A 22,272-nucleotide genomic window follows, 5' to 3' on the forward strand; every position below is an offset into this window, starting at 1 on the left:
TTTCTCTGTGTTGTTTTTTTTTACGTAGTTCAGTCTAGTTTTTGTACTGTGTCATGTAACACCATGGTCCTGAAAAAAAAGTCTCATTTTTACTATGCACTGTACCAGCAGTTATGGTTGAAATAACAAAAAAAGTGAATTGACTTGAACTGTCACACAAGTGCAACATCTCCTGTCCCAATTAAGGGGCATAGTGTCCCAAATACACCAAGGGAATCCCAGCTGTGTTATCAATTAGTTTTTGTTCTTTAAGAGTTGTCCCGATGGCCCAACTAATTGGATTCCATTGGTTCAGCACTATACCCTGCCCTCTGTTTGTGAATCTTTCTGAATCCTGTCAGTATTGAAACAGATAAAGACCTGAAACATATAAGGTTATTAAGGGATTGGACACGCTAGAGGCAGGAAACATGTTCCTGATGTTGGGGGAGTCTAGAACCAGAGGCCACAATTTAAGAATAAGGAGTAGGACATTTAGAATGGAGTTCAGGAAAAACTTTTTCACCCAGAGAGTTGTGGATCTGTGGAATGCTCTGCCTCAGAAGGCAGTGGAGGCCAAGTCTCTGGATGCTGTCAAGAGAGAGTTAGATAGAGCTCTTAAAGATAGTGGAGTCAAGGGATATGGGGAGAAGGCAGGAATGGGGTAGCTCGAAGGGCCGAAGGGCCTACTCCTGCACCTATTGTCTGAAGGGTATTAAGGCATATATAAGGTACAGGGGGTATGACAAGTTGTTTGCAGCATTGAGAGATTCTCAAATGAGTGGACAGAATAACAAGAGTGCAGTCATTTAAAACTGAGGAGTGAGGAATTTTGCAGAGGATAATGAATCCCTGATATTCACTAACCCAGAGAGCTGTAGAGGTTGTGTCACTGGAGGAATTTAATGAGGGAGTGGATACATTTTTGAAAGACTGGGGAACCGTTGGTTATTTAGAACTGGGATAGAAGTTGAGACCTGGGGCTGATCAGCCATGATCAAACTGAATGACAGGACAGGTTTGAGGGGCCAAGTGGCCTCCTTCTGATCTTTTTGCCTTGTGTGACCTCCATTCTTGCTCATTGTTTGACATCCAGCGTGGGAACAGAGCTTTCGGTGCACTGGGTCCACGCCAATCAACAACCAATTCCACTATTCCCATCAACTTTTAAGATTCAGGATTCTTTATCAAACGCACATTGAAACATAGAGCGAATTGTGTCATTTGTGTTAATAACCTACACACCTGAGGGTGTAATGAGTGGGGGGCAGCCCACAAATGTCACCACACACTCTGCCAACTTCCCCTATATTCTACCACCCACCGACACACTAAAGGTAACTTGCAGCAGCCAGTTAACTGAGCAATTCACGCAGCTTTGGGAAGTGAGGGTAAGCTGGCCACTCCGAGGAAATCCACATGGTCACAGAGAGAGCGCTGGAACTCCACACAGGCAGCAGCACCCGAGGTCAGGACTGACCCTGCGTCTCGAGCTGTGACGCAGCAGCTTCATTAACTGTGACACCCGGCCGTTCATGAGCATTCATATAACAATTACAGCACGGAAACAGGCCATCTCGGCCCTTCTGGTCCATGCTGAACACTTACTCTCACCTAGTCCCACCGACCTGCACTCAGCCCATAACCCCCCATTCCTTTCCTGTCCATATACCTATCCAATTTTTTTTAAAATGACAGTATCGAATCTGCCTCTACCACTTCTACTAGAAGCTCATACCACACAGCTACCACTCTTTGAGTAAAGAAGTTCCCCCTCATGTTACCCCTAAACTTTTGCCCCTTAACTCTCAAATGATGTCCTCTTGTTTGAATCTCCCCTATTCTCAATGGAAAAAGCCTATCCACATCAACTCTATCTAACCCCCTCATAATTTTAAATACCTCTATCAAGTCCCCCCTCAACCTTCTACGCTCCAAAGAATAAAGACCTAACTTGTTCAACCTTTCTCTGTAACTTAGGTGCTGAAACCCAGGTAACATTCGAGTAAATCTCCTCTGTACTCCATCTATTTTGTTGACATCTTTCCTATAATTCGGTGACCAGAACTGTACACAATACTCCAAATTCGGCCTTACCAATGCCTTGTACAATTTCAACATTACATCCCAACTCCTATACTCAATGCTCTGATTTATAAAGGCCAGCATACCAAAAGCTTTCTTCACCAGCCTATCCACATGAGATTTCACCTTCAGGGAACCATGCACCATTATTCCTAGATCACTGTTCTGCATTCTTCAATGCCCTACCATTTTTGTCAGAAATTTGACTAAAAAAGCAACTGTTGAAATAATCCAGCAGGAGGTGGTGGTGACGGGCTGTGAACACAAGCGATTACAAAAGACACACAATCACATAATCATGAAAATCAGAGCTTTATTCACATCACATCAAGGCAAGGTTGAAAGGAGGGCAGGGCAGGCAACTCAACACATTCAGGTGTGACAGGGAGGAAAGGATGGGGATGTGAAAGACTAAGGGGTGCTAATGAGGGAGGATATCCGGGAAGGCTCAGGGGTCGGTCCGTTGTTGTGCTGATGAGGGAAGAAAAACATCCTGGAAGGCTCTTCAAATAAATGGAGCTGAGGAACAAAAAATGAGATTCATTTCAGTCCCGATGAAGGGTCTCGGCCCAAAATGTCTACTATTTATTCCTTTCCATAAACGCTGCCTGGCATGCTGAGCTCCTCCAGCATTTTGTATGCGTTACTCTGGATTTCTAGCATCTGCAGAATCTCTTGGGCTTGGTGATATAAATTTGATGGAATTTTACTACAGTCTTCTTAACAATGATTAAGAGATGAAGGACTAGATACGTAAACAAATTACAGAGAGGTGCAAGAATAATAGCATTTTATTAGGGATTTAAACTTTCCCTGTATTAACGGGATTGGTATGGTGTGAAAGGTTCAAAGGAGGAGGTTTTGAGGCAGTTGAAGGGGCTGTTATGAATATAGTTATCGGATAAGCTACTTACAAGTAGGTCTACGTCTGATATTGAGGTGAACTGTAGGGAGAACATCCAAGGAATCTTGGATTTCAAAGAATATCAAGCACTGGATAAAAAAGGGGGGAAAGCAGGCAAGAAATGTGGAGAATTGACAACAGGAGACCTTTTGTAAGTGTAGAAGTGTAGGGGGTATTATCGAAAGAAACTGGGGAGGGGACAGAAGGGGCACAAGTTACCATTAGTTGACTAGATCAGGGAAAGACAAAAGCATTTTATTTTGGGGGTAGAGGGTTATGGAAATCAGTGCACAGAGCCAGGTTATGAGAGCAAGCTCTTAAACAAATATACTTCAATGTGGGGAAGGCCATTATACTTGGAGAATTCAAGGAGGGGAAAGGTAAAATTTTAAAACATGTTAGCATTAAAAAGGAGGTATTAGATACCTTAGACCTAAAGGTGGATAAATTACAGGCTGCTCTGGGAGGCAATTCCCCACAACCTTGTCATGTTTGGAGGCTGGCGTGCCTCAATGATCCAGAGGGCCTGTAGTCGGCTAGCGGTGCTGAACTGAACTAAATCGAATACTCCTGGACTCCTGGTTTGATGTTGATATTCTAAGTGTTCTTCACTCGCATTTTGCCGTTTGCACGATAGTTTTTCCCTCGCGCATTGGGTGCTTGATGATTTTTCTGAGCAGGTTCCATGGTGTTTCTCTGTCTTGTGGCTGGCCTGCAGGAAGACGAACCTCAGAGCTCTATTCTGAATCACAAGCAAGAGGAAATCTGCAGATGCTGGAAATCCAAAGCAACGCACACAAAATGCTGGAGGAACTCAGCAGGCCAGGCAGCATCTATGGGAAAGAGTACAGTCCATGTTTCGGGCCGAGATTCTTCAGCAGGACTGTATTCTGTATACAGACTTCGATAATAAATGTACTTTGCATCTTTGAATATCCATGATGGTGGGGAGGGTTGTGCCCATGTTGGATCTGGGTGAGTCTACAACCCTCTACAGTACTTTGTGATCCTGTGTCTCTGGAGGCTTCACAGTGATGCAACCGGACAGAACGCTCTCCAGCTTACATCTATAGAAATCTGCAAGACTTTCTGGTGACGTACCAAATCTCTTTAGGCTCCTAATGAAGTAAGGCTGCTGGATATGTGGGCTGAAGAACCTGTTTCAGACTCTGTGTGTGACTCTATGATTCTATAAATTCAAAATAAACATGAGATGCAAGAATTTTAAACCAAAAAAACTTCAGCTATTCAAAATGAACGATCATTTATTAACTCAATAATACATGCATATCTGTAGACATATGAGAAAACACAATTACACCTCAAGCAATCAGCCCATGATTGAGATATAGGACTCTTTTCTTTACTCTCATTCCCATTAATGTCCCAAACATGAGGAAATCTGCAGATGCTGGAATTTCAAGCAACACACACAAAATACTGGCGGAACCTTGTCTCTTGCAAAAATGCCATCCCCTTCTCGCAATTCCTCCGTCTCCGCCGCATCTGCCCTCAGGATGAGGCTTTTCATTCGACGAAGGAGATGTCTTCCTTTTTTAAACAAAGGGGCTTCCCTTCCTCCACCATCAACTCTGCTCTCAAACGCATCTCTCCCATTTCACGCACATCTGCACTCACCCCATCCACCCGCCACCCCACTCGGGATAGGGTTCCCCTTGTCCTCACCTACCACCCCACCAGCCATATAATTCATATGGCTCTATATGGGTCCAACATATAATTCTCCGTAACTTCCGCCACCTCCAACGGGATCCCACTACAAGCACATCTTTCCCTCACCCCTTTTCTGCTCTCCGCAGGGATCGCTCCCTACACAACTCCCTTGTCCATTGTCCCCCCCCCCCATCCCTTCCCACCGATTTCCCTCCTGGCACTTATCCTTGTAAGCAGAACAAGTGCTACACCTGCCCTTACACTTCCTCCCTCACCACCATTCAGGGCCCCAGACAGTCCTTCCAGGTGAGGTGACACTTCATCTGTGAGTCAGCTGGTGTGGTATACTGCGTCCGGTGCTCCCAGTGCAGCCTTTTATATATTGGTGAGATGCAACGCAGACTGGGAGACCATTTCGCCGAACACCTATGCTCTGTCTGCCAGAGAAAGCAGGATCTCCAGTGGCCACACATTTTAATTCCACGTCCCATTCCCATTCTGATATGTCTATCCATGGCCTCTTCTACCGTCAAGATGAAGCCACACTCAGGTTGGAGGAACAACACCTTACATTCTGTCTGGGTAGCCTCCAACCTGATGGCACGAACACTGATTTCTCTAATTTCCTTTAATGCCCCTCCTCCCCTTTTTACCCCATCCCTTATTAATTCCCCCTCCTCTCTCTCTGCTCATCACCTTTGCCTGTTCTCCTTCCCCCTCTGGTGCTCCCCTCCCCCTTTCTTTCTCTCTAGGCCTCCCGTCCCATGATCCTTTCCCTTCTCCAGCTCTGTATCCCTTTTGCCAATCACCTTCCCAGCTCTTAGCTTCACCCCACCCCCTCCTGTCTTCTATCATTTCGGATTTTCCACTCCCCCTCCTACTTTCAAATCACTTACTATCTCTTCTTTCAGTTATTCCTGACGAAGGGTCTCGGCCCGAAACATCAACTGTACCGCTTCCTATAGATGCTGCCTGGCCTGCTGCGTTCCACCAGCATTTTGTGTGTGTTACGGTAATGTCCCATGCTGGGTTTCGTTTCCACACACCCGCCCTCTTTGCCACCATGCCTGAGATACCAGTCCTCTCTTTGGTCAGCCTACAGGCTGTTGAACTACAGGGCAGCATGTTGCAGCCATCTTGATAACGTCCACACAGACATACCCAGTGTGGATTTCTCCACCTCATTTCGTTTAGTTGGCAGACACCGGAATCAGTAACTCAGTAGTTGCAGGGATCCCCAGCCGACACAGGTATACATTTCATGTCTGAAGAATTATTCAAAAGAGGGAAAACAGAAATCGATCCTGCATTTAGCCTTCTCAGTTACGTGGAGATGCGTGAGGCAATAGGCTACTGTGGACCGCAAACCTGAACCATCAGCCCCCTCTCCCTGAGGGAGCTGCTCGACCCGCTGGGAGTTTCCAGCTTTCTGATTCTCTCACATTTACACCAAGCACACGCACACAGAATGCTGGACGATCTCAGCAGGCCAGGCAGCATCTATGGAAAAGAGTAAACGGTCGACGGTTCACCCTTCCTCAGGGCTGGAAAAGGAAGGAGTCAGATTAAGGTGGGGAAGGGAGGAAGAAGCACAAGGTGCCAGGAGATAGGTGAAACTGGAGAGGGGGAGAGGATTGAAGTAAAGAGCTGGGAAGTTGAGCGGTGGATGAGATTCAGGGCTGGAGAAGGGAGGAGGGGGGGATCTGATTGGAGAGGACACTATACAATGGAAGAAGGGGAAGGCGGAGGAGCACCAGAGGGAGGTGATGAGCGTGTAAGAAGAGAAGCTGTGAGAGGGGAACAAGTTTTTTTACTTCAAAAGCTAGGCTTCTGCAGCAGGGGAAGGGGGAAATTTCCCTATGATGTCCAGAACCCCCATTAAGGGTATGATAGGATGGTCAACAACCAAGAGCAAGCCACCAGGCAGGTCACCTAGCACGATTTAGGTCCACATTGACAATCAACACCTACACTAGTTTAACCTTATATGTATTCTTTCATTTCCCAGATTCTACCCCAGACACACCCACACCAGGGGAATTTCACAGAGGCCAACTAACCTACCAACTTGCATATCTTTGCAATGTTGGGGGTGGGGGGAAGAGAAGCCACGGTGGCAGGGACAATGGAGGCATCACATCCAAACCCGAATGCAGCCCTTGCTCGCTGCAAGCACTTGGCAGCGGGAGTCAGTAGGTGGCCGGAGGTAGGGACTTGTGCCAGATGGTCCACTCTGCCCCCCTCAAATTCTGAAACTTTCTCACTGTTGTGACTGACAGCAACAGGCTTCACGTGGGCCATTGACTTGTAGTCAGGACACTGGTGACCCACCGTGTGGCCAGTGGTTGGTATTAATGATCATAGACAGACTTCTATGGCATAGAAGTAGGCCCTTCAAATCTATGCCAACCATCTATATTACTAATATGCTAATTCTACATCAATCCCAGTTTTTATTCTCACCACATCTAGTTACCCTCAGATTCTACCAGCACACTAAGGACAATTTAGAGTGACCAGCCTGCACGCCTTTGGGATGTGGGAGGTACTGAAGCAACAGAGGAAACTCACAGACTGGAGTTCAGGGATCAGGACTGAAGCCAGGCCTCTGGTGTCATCAGGCAGCAGCTCTACTCACTGTGCAACTGAGCATGTTTTCTCACAGGAGGTTTTGATCTGGATTGTGCTGCCTGGAGGAGTTATCAAAGACGATTCGACAGCAATGAGAGTTAAAATTATTTTTTGTGGAAATATTTAGAGGGCTCTGGGGAAAACATTTACTGGAGAGTTGTTCTGAGTGGGTAGAACCTTGCAGGATTCTGAACATCGATACTAAATCACTCTTAGCTTTGTCTGCTCCAAGGCAAGCTGTATGCCATGAAGCCACAGGGATGACCAGCAGTCGGAGACAGGCTGGTGCACCCCTCCATTGCTACAGTCACTATCTTGGGTCTGTGCCAAGACTTAGCCTTTGAGATTAACGTGCATTGTTGCAGCATGATTTATCTTCTGCTTTAACTCTCAGCAGATCAGAAAGTTAAGAGTGTTTGTTCTCTTATCTCACAGAGTCCCAAACGGCCACACTCCGCCATGACAGTGTAAACAATCACACTCTGAAAGTGAAGGCACTCCCCACTGGCCACGGGGGCCCATCTTGCAGCGGCTGGAGTTGGCTGATTCAAGTTTGGTTACTGGAAAACATTAACCAAAGTTGTTGTGTACTCTCTTAGTATAAACTCTCAGCAACAGAGACTTGGGTTGAATCCTGATCTCTGGTGCTGTCTGCATGGAGTTTACACACTCTCCCTACAAGTTTTCTCCAGGTACTGTACTCCAGTTTCCTCCTACATCCCAAAGACATGCAGATCGGTCACTCTAAAAATTGTCCTTAATGTGTAGGTGCTAGTGGAATCTGGGGTTAACTGGATGAGAATAAGAAGTGGGATTCACTTGGTATTAGCGTCAATAGATGGTTGATGATTGGAATGGACTTGAAGGGCTGAAAGGCCTGTTCCTGAACTGTATCCCTCCGAATTGATGGTAATTAATCCAAACCACTGGCCACACTGTGGGTCACTACTAGTCAGTGACCCATGTGAAGCTTGCTGTCGTCAGTCACAACAGTGAGAACGTTTCAGATTTCAAGGGAGAAACCATCTGGCACACGTCCAGAACACTGACTCCCACTGGCAAGGGCATGTGGTAAGTAAGGGCTGCACCAGCTTGGAAGCGATGCCCAAAAGAAGACAAATCTTAAGGTTGTGTATAGTGAAATAATTGTACTTTGAAAGTTTTGAACATTGAACTCCATTGTCCCTGTGACCATATAGTTTCCCTCCTCCAACCCCCACCCCCAACATCTCAGAAGTGTGTGGATTTTACAGTTGGCTACTGTGAAATGCTCCTGGTGTGAAGGTGACTGGTCGAATCTCCAAAGGGAGTTAATGAAGAAAATGCGATTGAAGTAAGATTAGTGTAAAATTGTGGTTAATGGTTAGGTTAGTGCTCCTGGGCTTGGGGGAAATGATAGAAGGGATGGAATATTGGTGTGGGTTTGTTTCCGCTCACCATGTAGTGATCCTGCTGATAGTGCAGTTTGGCAGTGTGAGGTGTTTCTGCCTGGGGCCGTCACCCTTGTTCTATGTAGGTAAAAGCCAATGTTCTCTCACAGGTGCGTGGGTGTGCGCGCGCACACATCACTTGCCACTAGGGCACAAAGGAATTTAAACTGCGCACAAAAGGTCGCCAACCCTCTGCCTTGTAAAGTAGATTTCAAGACCGTACACGATCACAGTTCCTTTTCCAGTTTCTGATGCGGATGGTGTTGACAAGGTGATGATTTGTCTGCAGATTTTAGAACCGGCTTACTTATACTGTTTCTATTCAAGAAATTATTGATTCACTACGTCAAATTCCAAAGAAGCAAGTGACATGAAGTTCAAAAGAACTGCTAGTTCATTTAGAGCAGAATGGCTTAATGAAACAGTAAAAGCTTGGTGAAAAAATCCTTCATAGGTACATCGGTTTTGTGAGAGTGCAGATGAACGAAAGTGAAAACAATCAAACCTTGAGGAGATCAAAGTTCTTATTGACAGTTATTTTATTTCTTTTAAACAAACTGGAATTGATAGTTTATCCTTGGATTAGCTTCAGGTTTACCTCCACTCAGAAATTCAGTGCGCACATGTTGTTGTCACTGGGCAAAGAATTGCACAGCGCAAGATTTTTGTGTACTGTTGTCATTAGAGGGAACACTGGTAAAGGCGCATAGGTGAGCGGTGAGCATCTGGTAATGAAAGTAACAGGGTGGGGCAGGGGACTCGAGAGGAAAACATTTTAGACAGGAGAATGGAGTAGACGTATCCTGTAAGGGACACTGCGCTAGTGAAGAACACTGTGTGGCTGGGGTGTCACCCAACATCAGTTCCCTGATGTTTACCCAGTGACACAGCACTGAGATCGTCCAGCACCGTGTCAGCATGCAGTTCATCCTCTTTTTGTCACAGGATTCAACCTGTGATCACATTTACACCGTCTGCAGGCAGTGGGGAGGAAATGGGAGAACTTCCTTTGGTGGAATCCAACTAGACTTCATACTCTGAGGATCATATTGATTTAATGGAGTGTGTAAGATGGTAATGAACAAATGGAACAAAAGAAACGGTCTGGCCTGACTGCGAATGACTTGAGGGCAACAGATCATACGCAGAGCCTGGAACAATGTGAGCCACAGGAAACGCAAGCAGACAAGGAAAACAGGGGAAACAGATCCAAACGTGTTGAAAACCACGAGGCTGGCAGGGTCTGAGAATGTAAGGAAGGGCAAGGTGCCTGTACTGGGAAAGGTGCCCAGTGGCTGACCGATTGCAGCCCAGGGTGAGGAAATAAAACCTCCCTCCGCCCCCTCCCAGGATGAGAACACCTTTTTGTAGGTTGGGTTGACAGAAATTACAGATCAGGGAGGGCCTCTGTCTGAATGAATCTCTCACAAGTCTCTGTGATTTACACAGTTGCTGACTTTGCACGCAATACAAGGAGCATTCTGCCCAGTTTTTACTTGGGACAGAGTTTCTGATTCTCTCACCTTTGGGGATTAGCTATTTCAGTCCCTCGGGCTTTTGATTCATCCAAACTGGGACATTTTTCCACTGCCTGTATAGCGACTCTTTGGTTTTTTTTGGGCCCAAGACACATTTATTCAGTCGCTTTTGCTGTCCTGGTACCTTTTCCTCCGACTGACGTGACTTCCTGAGGCCTTTTACAGCCTCTTCCATTTGCCAAGTCTCTGCTGATTCATATCCTGCCAGTAGATTACCCGGCGCGCGGCTCAGAATTTACCCACGTCCATTAATGACAGTAGCTCAGAGGCGCCCTCTGCAGGAACCCCACGGCATTACAGCTCTTGGGCTTTGGACGAGAAGGGTGGCAGGTCCAGGTCTGTCTGACTGCTTCCTTTGCTCTGGATGTTGTTGACAAGCACCAGTCCCAGCTGAACTCAGCCACGGTTTCAGCAAGCCTGTCGTACAAGGCCTCCAGCCATAAATAAAAACAAGCCCTAACTCAGAAACAAGAAAGGACTTGCACTCATTTGTGCCTTCTAAAACCACGAGGTACAGTCCCTGACGGAATGCAGAAAATACCAAACAGGCATGCCCACACAGAACTGCGAGAATGCATAAGTTCCTTTAGTGACTTCAGGTTAAAGCCAAATTGTCACTATACACCAACTAGCCACGCTAACGGATCAGCCATATGTCATGCAAATCCTATTTTTAAAAAACTTTCAATACCAGGAGTGACTCGGACACAAAAGTCTATCATGCAAACAAAAATCTATCAAACCTGCAATAAAAAAACTTCTTAAAAAAATGTTTCAAGGAAGCCCTTGTAGGTATCAAGTCCAATAATGTAAAAACAGTCTCTCTTTTAAAATGGATGAATATTTTTGGCTTGATAATTCATGTATAAATGTTACATTACATTGCACAAAATCTAAGCAGGTCTAGCAAGTTGTCCAGGGAGAGGTATAGGAGCTGCGTTGGGCTCTGCTCATGCTGCCAGACCTGCTGACTAATTCCAGCATTAGCTGGTTTTGCTTTGAAGTTCCCTTATTTGCAGCATAATGCTTCACTGTATAAAAGTTTGCGCTGCGAGGTACTGGAGAAACCGTGAGTGCGCTTGGGCCTCACCTGGCTGAGGTACACTGGTGGTCAGGCCACTACATCGCAACTCCTCTAATCAGCCTGTTGCTCAGGTAGTCACTGTGGCCAACTCCTGCTCGTCGGACAAGCTCTGGTGTGAGCGTTCCTCGACAGAGGCGGTGTCGTGAGAAGGATAATCCATTTCCTCAACCCTGTAAATGTGCTGCATGTTCTTGGTGCCCAGTAACCCTTGCATGTTTAAGTAACCATGCTGACAGCTGGGTGGCAGATGCTGGCTGGTCAAGGCAAACTTGAAGCAGGATTCTGCAGGGAGAACGGAAACCCATTGGAATGAAATGTTACCATACATTCTTGTCCAAAAACTATCCACTCTTCAAATAAGAGACTTCCCCAGGGTTACCAAAGGGTTCTTTACGACCTCAAGATGCTCCATTTACAATGAATTGAGTACTTCTGAAGTGTAGCAAACATTAAGAATTACAAGCTCTCAAAAATTATGTAATTAATGGCATGGTAATCAGTTTTAATGATGTTGACTAATCAATAAATATTGGTCAGGGCATAGAGAGATCTTAATCTGTTGCTCAAAATTGTGCCCAAGGCTTCTTTGATTTTAAATATCTCAACTCAAGGAAGTACCTCTACTCTCTTAGGACTGCACATAAAGAGTCAACTCTTTACCTGACACAGGGGGAACAGCTCCCCTCCAGGTCATTGCTGACGGCGAACAAAGACGCCACAGCTTAGCCACACAGTTTATCCTGAACCTGTGTGGAATTGGCAAACCTCAGAACAGCTCGATTGCTAGAGTGGAGGAAACTGGAAAACTGAACCAGTGCTCGGTTGTACCAGATTCTGCCGATCAAGTGCACACTAAACTATCTGCTCTACCATTAGCTGCACAGGCCTGTCGCAATGAACCTTCTTCCCCCATTCCTTTATATCACAATGGGTATGGACCAAACGTGAGGTGGACAGGAAGAGCGTCAGCAAAGACGTGACTGACAAGATGGCCTCCCCCAGGAGCGTAGGCTTCTCTACCGTCAGCAGATTCTGCCAGGGAGTCTCTCTGCAGCTTTCACCAGACGCATTGTCAACTTCCTCAATCCACAGAAACATTTAACCCTCAACCCCGTCTCTGAAAATGTTGCCAACTGCAAGCCGATGGAATAAAATCATGAAAGCTGTGAACTCTGCGGGTCACTACCCAATCTGATCTGGGCCCAGAGCCCATGAGACATAGCAACAGAATAAGGACATTCAACCCATTGAGGCTGTTCCACCATTTGATCATGGCTGATTGACCTTCTCTCTCAACCCCATTCTCCTGCCTTCTCCTTGTAACCTTTGACACTCTTCCTAATCAAGAACTAATTGACCACTCCTTTAAATATACCCAACGACGACCTCCACAGTGGCAATAAATTCCACACTCTATGACTAAAGAAATTCTTCCTCATCTCTGTTGTAAAGGAGAGTCCTCATGTTCTGAGGTTGTGTCCTCCAGTCCTAGACCCCCCCCCAATGCAGGGGGTTTCACAGACTGCTTGCTTAATGGTAATTGGTCCATGGCATAAAAAAGGTCGGGAACCCCTGCACTTTTGGAAACTAATCAGGGTAGCAACAGTGGGCACGAGCTTGTGGAATGAGCTTCTAGTAGAAGTGGTACAGGCAGGTTCGATATTGTCATTTAAAAAAAAATTGGATAGTTATAAGGACAGGAAAGGAATGGAGAGTTATGGGCTGAGTGCAGGTCGGTGGGACTAGGTGAGAGTAAGTGTTCGGCATGGACTAGAAGGGCCGAGATGGCCTGTTTCCATGCTGTAATTGTTATATGGTTATATGGGCAGGGGAACAAATTGTACAGCATTATGGTTCTGATGCAGGTAAATTACTGCCACATCTGGACTGGTAAATGAGAACCAGCTGAGACACTGGCATCCGAGACCGTGTCCAAAGTCAAGATCCCTGGTACAGCATGGAACTCCATGAAGCAATGTGACCCATTCACCCCACCCTGCCCCCCCCAACCTCACAAGCTCTGCTACAGGGCATTGTCCTGCCAATTTACCTCAGTTCTGTCGACCAGACAATGAACTCGGTAGTCTAGCCCAATGACTACCCTGCAGCCCGTGACGCAGCCAGGTGGGAAGTGGGGTAATGGCTTCTGCAGCCCAGGTTCCACGCCGATAGCTCACCTGAGAAGGCGCAGAAAGGTAGCAGAGGTAGAGGACAGCTGGAGTCAATGACACAGAGACTCCTGGCTGTGATGGCGTATCATCCCATCCTGTGTTTCCTTATTGCTACAGATTCCGAGAGTGCATGCATTCACAGAAACAGGAACCGACCCCAGCCTGGGGCAAACACCTGGAGTTAAAGGCATTTATTTGTAAGGAAATGCCTTTGTTCCAAAAGGATGTCACACCTGCAAAGAAGTTTCTGAGGTCAGTGCCCAGGCAGGTCTCCAGGAAGCGTCGCAGGGGCAGAATGTGAGCTTTGGCAGCCGTCCAGTCCGTCAGGAAGTCTTCCACAATGTGATGGATGTGGCTCGGCCGTGGCAGCGGCCAGAACTTCGGTCTTTGTGTCATCTCTGTCTCTGGAAGTGAACAAAAAACAGACAAGCTGCATCTACTCTGCCCGTTTAGAATCGGCTCCCACTATCAGCCATGTTCCTGGGCTACTGCATGGCCGTAAACCATACTGAGGGCTCTCTGAGCACAGACTGGCAGCATTCCCCACACGTGGGCAGACTGCATATCCCACGCGAGGCTCTATACCTGGGACACCCACCTCACTGCACCCAGAATTCCTTATACACCGTAAGTAATTTGTACACGAATGCACAAGACACGGTTGATATGCTTGCTGATAATGCTAAACTAGGGGGCATCGTAGCCAGTTAAGAAGGCTATCAAAAAATCATAGGGAGATCTTGATCAACTGGCTGGGCAAGTGGGTCAAAGATCAGCAAATAACTATCAGTCCGGTTAAGTACAAGCAATTGAGAAGTCAAACCAGGATAGGAGTTACATAGAGAATGGCAGGGCCCTGGCAGTGTTGTGTAACAGAGGGACTAAGGCATTCAGGTACACAGTTTGCTGAAAAAGAAAGCTTTTCACACACTGGCCTTCATCAGTCAGTGCACTGAGTATAGGCTTTGGCATGTTATGCTGCAGACATTTGGAGCAGTGTGTTTAGTTTCGGCCACTCTGTTCTTTCAACACTAAATTGGAAAGATACAGGAGTAAAGGAGATTTACAAGGACACTGTCAGGGCTCAAGAGCCTGAGTTGTTAAGGAGAGGTTGGGCAGACTAGGACTTTATTCCTTGGAATGTAGGAGACTGAGGTGTGCAGAATCATGAGGGACATAGGGTGAAGGCACACAGATTTTTACCAGGAAAAGGGAATCAAAACCTAGAGGACAGGGGTTTAAGTAAGAAGGGAAAAATTTTAAAGGGACCTGAGGAGAAAATTGTTCATACAGCGTGTAGTGCGTATATGGAATGAGTTACCAGAGAAAGGTAGCAGGGGTGGGTACAATAACGGACGTTTAAAAAACATTTGGATAAATGTACGGATAGCAATGGTTTAGAGGGATATGGGCCAAAAGGAGGAAAATGGGACTCACTTTGTGGGCACCTTAGTTAGTATGAATGTGTTGGACTGAAGGATCTGGTTCTGTGCTATATGACCTGTCCAGGGTAAACATGTTGGCCAGTTTCAATGCCATGAAGGACAAGACATGATCCAGCTGACCTCTTGAAACCTCTCAAAGATCCATGAAGTCATACTGCACCACTTGGGACCCATCATATTTATGTCAAACATCAAGAACTAATCTCACTGACCAGCACGTGCCCCACATTCTGCTGTCTTTACAATTCGAGTGCTTGTCCAGATGCTTAAACATTTTAAGGGTCCCTGCTTCCAACTCCCGCTCAGGCAAAGCGTTCCAGATTCAAACCACCCTTTGGATGAAAAACTTCTTTCCCTCTGGTCTGAGGCATCCCAGTGCTATTGGAAAAAAAATTCAAACTACCTGCTCTATCTGTGTTCTTATAAATTTGTACGCCTCTACCAATTCCTTCCTCAGCCTCCTTTGCTCCTAGGAAAACAAATCTCTTCAAGTAACTGAAGCATTCAATCCTAGGCAATATCCTGGAGCTCCAGTCAATCACACACTGTGATGTCTAGAAGCACAGCTGTAGTTCTCTTGTATCAACACGAGAGCCAGGAAACAGGCCATGGCATTTAGGATCTTTGCCTAAAAGGGAGAGGAAAGAATGAAATGCTGACCTGTTGGGAGGCGTTTGTAGAAGTAGATGACAGGGTGGAGGAAGTTCGAGAGCCACGCATCCTTTGGCTCTCCCACTGAACGGCTAGGATGGAAAACATCGGCCTCTGGTTTGGAGAAGTTGCTCCCATATTCCAAATTAATAACGAACAATCCGTTTTCAGCACGCTTCCCAGTGTTTTCCCAAAGATACGGAAGTATTCCAATCGGATACTCTTCCAAATATTCAAACTTGGTGGCATTCCTAAATATTCCAAAGCAGGAGTAATGTTAACAGCCAGTGAACACAGGAACTCCCCCTCGAGACTGGATATGTATTAGGATTTTCACTTCTTTCATGCAGGCACTGATCACATCGAGCAACTGTGTACAGAGCCCCTTGAACTTACCCCAGTGACCCCTCCCATCCATACAGCGTGACTGGAGTTACACCTCAATCCAGCCTCATCTTCAATAATCCCCACTAACACACAACTTCCAGTTGCTGTGCACTGATAATAATTGGGAGTTCTATGACCTTTGCCAGAAAACTTTTTTAAAAAATGCTTTCAAACCCACTTCCTTCTTACAAGCATGTTCCCCACCCCACCAGCTCTCGACCCGATTCTATTTTAAACATCATTCAGGGTGGGTAAGCCAAGCATGTCGACGGATACACAGCAACCTGGTGTCACTGTTCCTTTCTGATTCTTTTGGGAAACATGGTGTTCTCTAGAAAGGGCTGTGATTGTAGACCATGGCCTGTGCAATGTTATTATGGGGCAAGATAACAAGTCTTAGAATGGGTTTGAAGAAGCACATGCCACAATGAGAGCACAAGTCGGAAATTTCTACAAATGTTAATCACTGGCTGTGCTCAGGAGGTTGCAAATCCATCCTGCACTCTTTTCTGTGGGGACTCTGCTAACCAGAATAGCCCAGATTAGATCTGTGGGGTATTAACCCAGATAACACTGAACAACATACACACATTTGAACAAAATAGGCGAGTTCTTCATGAGTCGTGTAGTAACAGCTCCAAGAAACAAAGTGACTTTGGTACTTTCTTTCCCCAAACAGGGTGGATTTGCCAGTCTCAACCAGTCAACGGTCCTGCCTTCACTAATGTGGGTTAAGAAGGGGAAAACAAGTTACACCCCCATTGCTGAGGATCACTAATGCTCAGAACAGTATCAGGACAAGACTGTGTCTCCTGGCATGCATTATCTGAGTTCACTCATTAAATGGTGCGTGGCCACCGAGCCAACAACAGCATTAGAATTGTATGCTGAGGAAACTATATAGGACATTAGGTCAAAATAAAATTAACTGCAGCTTCTCTGTAGTTATTCTGCATTATGCCTCCGGATAAGCGGACAAGCGCAGAGCTCTGAAGGTTACTCTTTAATCCAATCAATCGATCACGTTGGTTTGCAATTGACTGGTTTTCCTTCAGCTAATTTCATGCTATGTTTCCAGGGTTACCAGCCTCGAGGCAGCTGCAAAGTGAAGAGACTAGGTTCACTCAAAACTTGGCTTAAGCAGATCTTCCCGAAGATCAGTCTTTGCAAACCCACTGTTTCTGGGACACAATCAACTACTGTACATTAACACTTGATGCAGACTCGAAAGGTTCAAGGGTTCATTATTATCTAAGTATGCAACTATGTACAACTCTGAGATCCATCTTCACCAGATAGCCACGAAACAAAGAAAACCATGGATGTTGTTCACAGAGAAACATCAAACCCACTCCTCCCCACATAAAAAAATGGCAACACGATCATCAACCCCCTCCCCCACACAAAATGCAACAGAAATACTGACCCCCAAATCTCCCCTCTGCACAAAAAATCTAACAAAACAGAACAAGAACATCAACCCCAAACCCCCTCCCCCCCACACTGCTATACTGCTGAATCTCATTACATTAAAGGTCCTGGGGCAATAATTATACGGTGTCCTATTTAAATACTCAGAGCTGCAGCACAACATCCTCAGGGTCTAAGTATGCTTACATTGAGTGAGTGAGCTTCAATCTGGAAGACAATGAGCTCTGCAGACACAAAGGTCCATGAATGACAGGGAAAGGACCTCAAGACTCTGTGGGGAAGGAGCACAATCTAGGTTTCTTCTGGCATCTCACATGGAAAGGCTGAGTAAGGTGGGGAACTTCTCAAACGTTGAAATGGTGGATCACTCAAGGGGGCCATATGAGTGGCAACACTACTAATTATATTTTAAAATTGTTAACATTACTGAATGCAAAGACCATTAACATAACATATTTGCACTGATCTCTTTTTTAAATACACTGTATATTATGAATAAGTTTTATTTTTGATAAAAAGGCAGTCTCTGGCAGAACCAGGCAAAACAGGAAAGAACTGGATCCTACAGACAAAAAAAAAACAATGCTTAGTTTAAGGAGCTGTGTTCTACAGAGTCAGGCCCTGCTGAAGTCAGGATTCTCTCCCGAAGTTTTAATCAGCAACTTGTGCTGCAAAAATTTATGAGGTAGACAGAATACTGCGATTTGGGGTTAGATTTGTCTATAGGAAGAAACACAACTGCATTGTGTCATCACCCATACGTACGCATATAAAATTATTGAAGGGATAGATAGGTTAGAAGCAGTAAAGTTGTTTCCACTTGTAGGTGAGACTAGAACTAGGGATATAGTCTCAGTATTCAAGGGAGTACATTTAGGATGGAGATGAGAAGGAACTGAGAAGGAAGAGCGGTGAATCTGTGCAATTCTCCACCCAATGAAGTAGTGGAGGCTACCTCAGTAAATATATTTAAGACAAAGTTGGATAGATTTTTGCATAGTGGGGGAATTAAGGGTTATGGAGGAAAGGCAGGTAGGTGGAGATGAGTCCATGGTCAGATCAGCCATGATCTTATTGAATGCTGGAGCAGGTTCAATGGGCCAGATGGCCTACTCCCGTTTCTTATGTTATTACATTCTTATATACACTAGATGATGTGATCTTAACTGTAGAGATGGGAGCTTTTATTCAACAACGAGGATGAGAGATCATTAATAATGAACCCTTCTAATTAGTGACATTAAAGTGGCAGTTTACTCACTTTTGCAGCAGCACAATGTCAGCAAGGACACTGAACATTTGATAAGTACCAGAGGCCTCATTGATGCGCCTGATGATTGCATTAGTCAGCTGGGAGATGGGCTGGACAGTGGATGGCCAATGGACCCCGTGGTATCGATGCTCCATCAGACGGTGGACTGCACGAGCTGGTGGAAACAACCAAAAAACACAAGTTTTTACAAGTATAACCCACAAGTGGCAGCCAAGCTTCACGTGCGATCAGGCATGTTCAAAATATTTTTTTAAATGTCGAAGAGAATGATATTGACAACTATGGCAAATCTGACTTTGATTTGGTGAGGGCACCCATTCAAACTCAATCACGGTTCACACTGCGTGTGCCAGAGTATTTGATGCCATAATGTCAAAACTGGCAATTGTTGACCAACTTTCACAAGTTATGGAGTCATAGAGGCACAGAACCAGGCCTTTCTGCCCATCTAGTCCATGCCAACTACCTACTACCGTTGACCTGCACCGGACAATAGCCCTCCATCCATGTACTATCCAAACTCCTCTTGAACCCTGAAATTGAGCTCGCATGCACCACTTGTGCTGGCAGCTCATTCCACATTCTCACCACCCTCAGAGTGAAGTTTCCCCTCATATTCCCTTTAAACTTTTCACCTCTCACCCTAACCCATGACTTCTGGTTGTAGTCCCACCCAATGTCAGTGGAAAAAGCCTGTTTGAATTTACCCTATCTATACCCCTCATAATTTTGTATACTTCTATCAAATCTCCTCTCAATCTTCCACATTCCAAGGAATAAAATCCTAATCTATTCAATCTTTCCTTATAACTCAGATTCTTCAGACTCAGCAACATGCTTGAAAATTTTGTCTGCACTTTTTTGACCTTACTTACATCCTTCCTACAGGCAGGAGACCAAAATTGCACACAATACTCCTAATGTCTTACACAACTTCAACATAACATCCCACCTCCTATACTCAACGCATTGATTCATGAAAGCCAATGTGCCAAAAGCTTTTTCTACGACCGTCTACCTGTGACGCCAGTTTCAATGAATTATGGACCTGTATTCCCAGATCCCTTTGTTCTACCTCACTCCTCAGTAAGGCCTACCTTCGCTGGTCCTACCAAAGAGCAATACTTCGCACTCACCTGCGTTAAATTCCATCTGCCATTTTTCAGCCCATTTTCCCAGCTAGCATTGATCGCTGCAAGCCACGATAGCTTTCCCTGCCATCTGCTATACCCCCAATCTCGGTGTCATCCGCCAATTTGCTGATCCAGTTCCAGTTCTTCTTCCAAAGAAACCGAAGGAGCTGCACAGCACGTCATACCCTCTAACTAAAGCAGAATTATACAGCAGTTGCAAATTGCTTTGCTGGCCATTAACAGAACCACCCTCCCCAACCCCAATCTGTTATCCTCGGGAGAAAACTGGTACAAAATTACTTCATGGTCTCCTCGGCCTAGGAAGATAACTAATTGCTTGAGCAGCCTGGCATGAATTGAAAGACCTTGGAGAATTCTGGTTCTCAGCACTCAAATCCAATGCAGCGTAACCAAAGGTCAAAGAATAGTTACGTCATCCGGGACAGCTTATACACATGACTCTTACTTTAAAGGGTATATATAATCAGCCCAAGGTCTTGTCTCTGCTGGACAGGGAAGTACTCTTTGTTTCATGTTTCTCACTGATCTGATGTAACGTCAGACCTTGGCCAAGATGTCAAAAAGCTATTAGTGGAGAAGATAAATTGTCCCCATCTTTCCTGCCCGTTTCAGACCAGTAGGCCACTTGATTGTTATGAGTCACTTTTCCGCTTCATTTGTTCAATGTTACAGGTCATCTCCTTATAAAGTGAAGCCAAGTCCACCTGATGGGGAGTTGCTCGTTCAAGATTGTTTAAAGTCATTTCCTGTACACAAGTGTACAGGAGAATGAGACTGTTACTCTGACCCTGATGCAGCACACAAAAGATAAAGAACAATGAGTATAAATACATAAGATCGCGTACGTACATAAAGTGAAGTTACGCTGTACATAAGGCGACTGACAGAAAATAATAAAAGTAATGGTGGAGTTAGTGGGCAGAGGAATTGATCAGCCTTACTGCTGGGGAAAGTAACTGCTTTTGAGTCTGGTGGTTGTGGCGTGGATGCTACGTAGCCTCCTCCATGATGGGAGTGGGGCAAACAGTTCATGAGTTCATGATGTTACTGGCCCTCTTCCAGCACATTTCTGCACATATGCCCTTGACTTTGGGTGGGCTGGTGCCGGTGATGCACTGGGCAGTTTTAGCTACCCGTTGCAGAGTCTTCCCATCTGCTGCAGTACAGCTTCTGTACCAAGCAGTATTGCAGCTTGTCAGGATGCTCTCTACTGCGCACTCGTAGAATGAACTAACTGTGGATGTGCAAAGTCCAGCTCTTCTCAGACTCCGCAGAAAGTAGAGGCATTGGTGAGCTTTCCTGACTGTGTAGGGTGTGTTCTGGGACCTTGAGGGGTTGTGTGTGATCTGCACTCCCAGGAGTTTGAAACAGCTTGCAGTTTCCGCTGCTGTGCTGCTGATGTAAAGGGAGGTGTGAGTGGTACGAGTTCTGCTGAAATCGAAAACATCTCATTTGTCTTGTTGACACTAAGGAAGAGGTTATTTGCCCGGCAGCAGACGCCTTCCACCTCCTCTCTGGCGACCATCTAATTGTTGGTGATGAGCCCCACCACTGTCATGTCATCAGCAAACTTGACGCCGTGAGTGCTCGGGTATTTGACCCTGCAGTCACGTGTGGACACAGTGTACAACAATGGGCTCAGCCACAGCCCTGGGGGGTGGGGAGGAGCAGTTGTGCATCCTGACTATCTGAGGTGTATTTGCTACACCCACTTGCAGAGACCGAGGAACAGGAGTTTGTTCACTAAGGTTTGTGGGACAATAGTTTTGAATGCTGAACTGAAATCCACAAACAGCATTCTGACATATTGCAAGTACCCTTGTTTTCTAGGTGTGTCAGGGCCAGGGTATAGAGTGGTTCTGTTGGTAAAACATATTGGTATCAAATGTATCAGGAATGGAATTTGTGATACGTGTCGTTATCAGCCGTTCAAAGCACCTCGTGATGATAAACAACAGCTGTTGTTCAATTCTGAAGTTGGAGAGTTCTTTGGTACAGGGATGACGGTGGCTGATTTGAAGCATCTGGGGTCAGCAGCTTGGATGAGTGAAGTGCTGAGGATGTCTGTGAAGACATCAGTGAGCACTCAGCCGGGATGTTGTCTGGCCCAGCCATCTTACGGGGTGAACTCTCTGCAGAGTCCTTCTCACATCTGCTGCTGTTACACACAGTGCCTGCTCATCTAGCTTCATGGAGGCATTGTGCTGCAAGCCTCGATGTGTGCACAGAAGTTGCTTATAGCATCAGGGAGGAGGGTGCCACTGGTACAGTCAACACTGTTTGTCCTTGCATAATGCCCCTCATTCAAAGGATCCAAAGTACATTTATTATCAGGGATTGTTATCAGACAGATGTCCCAGAATGTTTTGTGTGTAGGTGGCCTTTGTCCTATTGATGCCTAACATGAGGTATCTCCTCACTGCTTTGGGAGCTGT

General features: G+C 45.7%; 1 protein-coding gene across 5 annotated transcripts in view; it reads right to left on the reverse strand.

Annotated features, from left to right (window-relative positions):
• Window positions 1–2,360: 2,360 nt before the first annotated feature.
• foxred2 (FAD-dependent oxidoreductase domain containing 2) overlaps window positions 2,361–22,272 on the reverse strand; it is a 46,086-nt gene continuing 26,174 nt past the window's right edge. For 3 of the 5 annotated variants that reach the window (XR_012096844.1, XR_012096845.1, XR_012096847.1), the window contains exons 6-10: window positions 18,672–18,837; window positions 15,602–15,843; window positions 13,730–13,900; window positions 11,332–11,607; window positions 2,361–2,583 (exon numbers count right to left, since the gene is read on the reverse strand). Coding sequence is in view for 2 of the 5 variants with exons in the window: in XM_073033356.1 (XP_072889457.1) it covers window positions 11,393–11,607; window positions 13,730–13,900; window positions 15,602–15,843; window positions 18,672–18,837 (794 nt within the window). In the remaining 3 variants the exon portion in view is untranslated. Of the gene's footprint in view, window positions 2,584–4,211; window positions 11,608–13,729; window positions 13,901–15,601; window positions 15,844–18,671; window positions 18,838–22,272 lie in introns of those variants that run through there. The other 2 variants (XM_073033357.1, XM_073033356.1) reach the window with 2 other exon arrangements.

This window comes from Hemitrygon akajei, chromosome 31, assembly GCF_048418815.1.
Source record: "Hemitrygon akajei chromosome 31, sHemAka1.3, whole genome shotgun sequence".
Classification (NCBI taxonomy): domain Eukaryota; kingdom Metazoa; phylum Chordata; class Chondrichthyes; order Myliobatiformes; family Dasyatidae; genus Hemitrygon; species Hemitrygon akajei.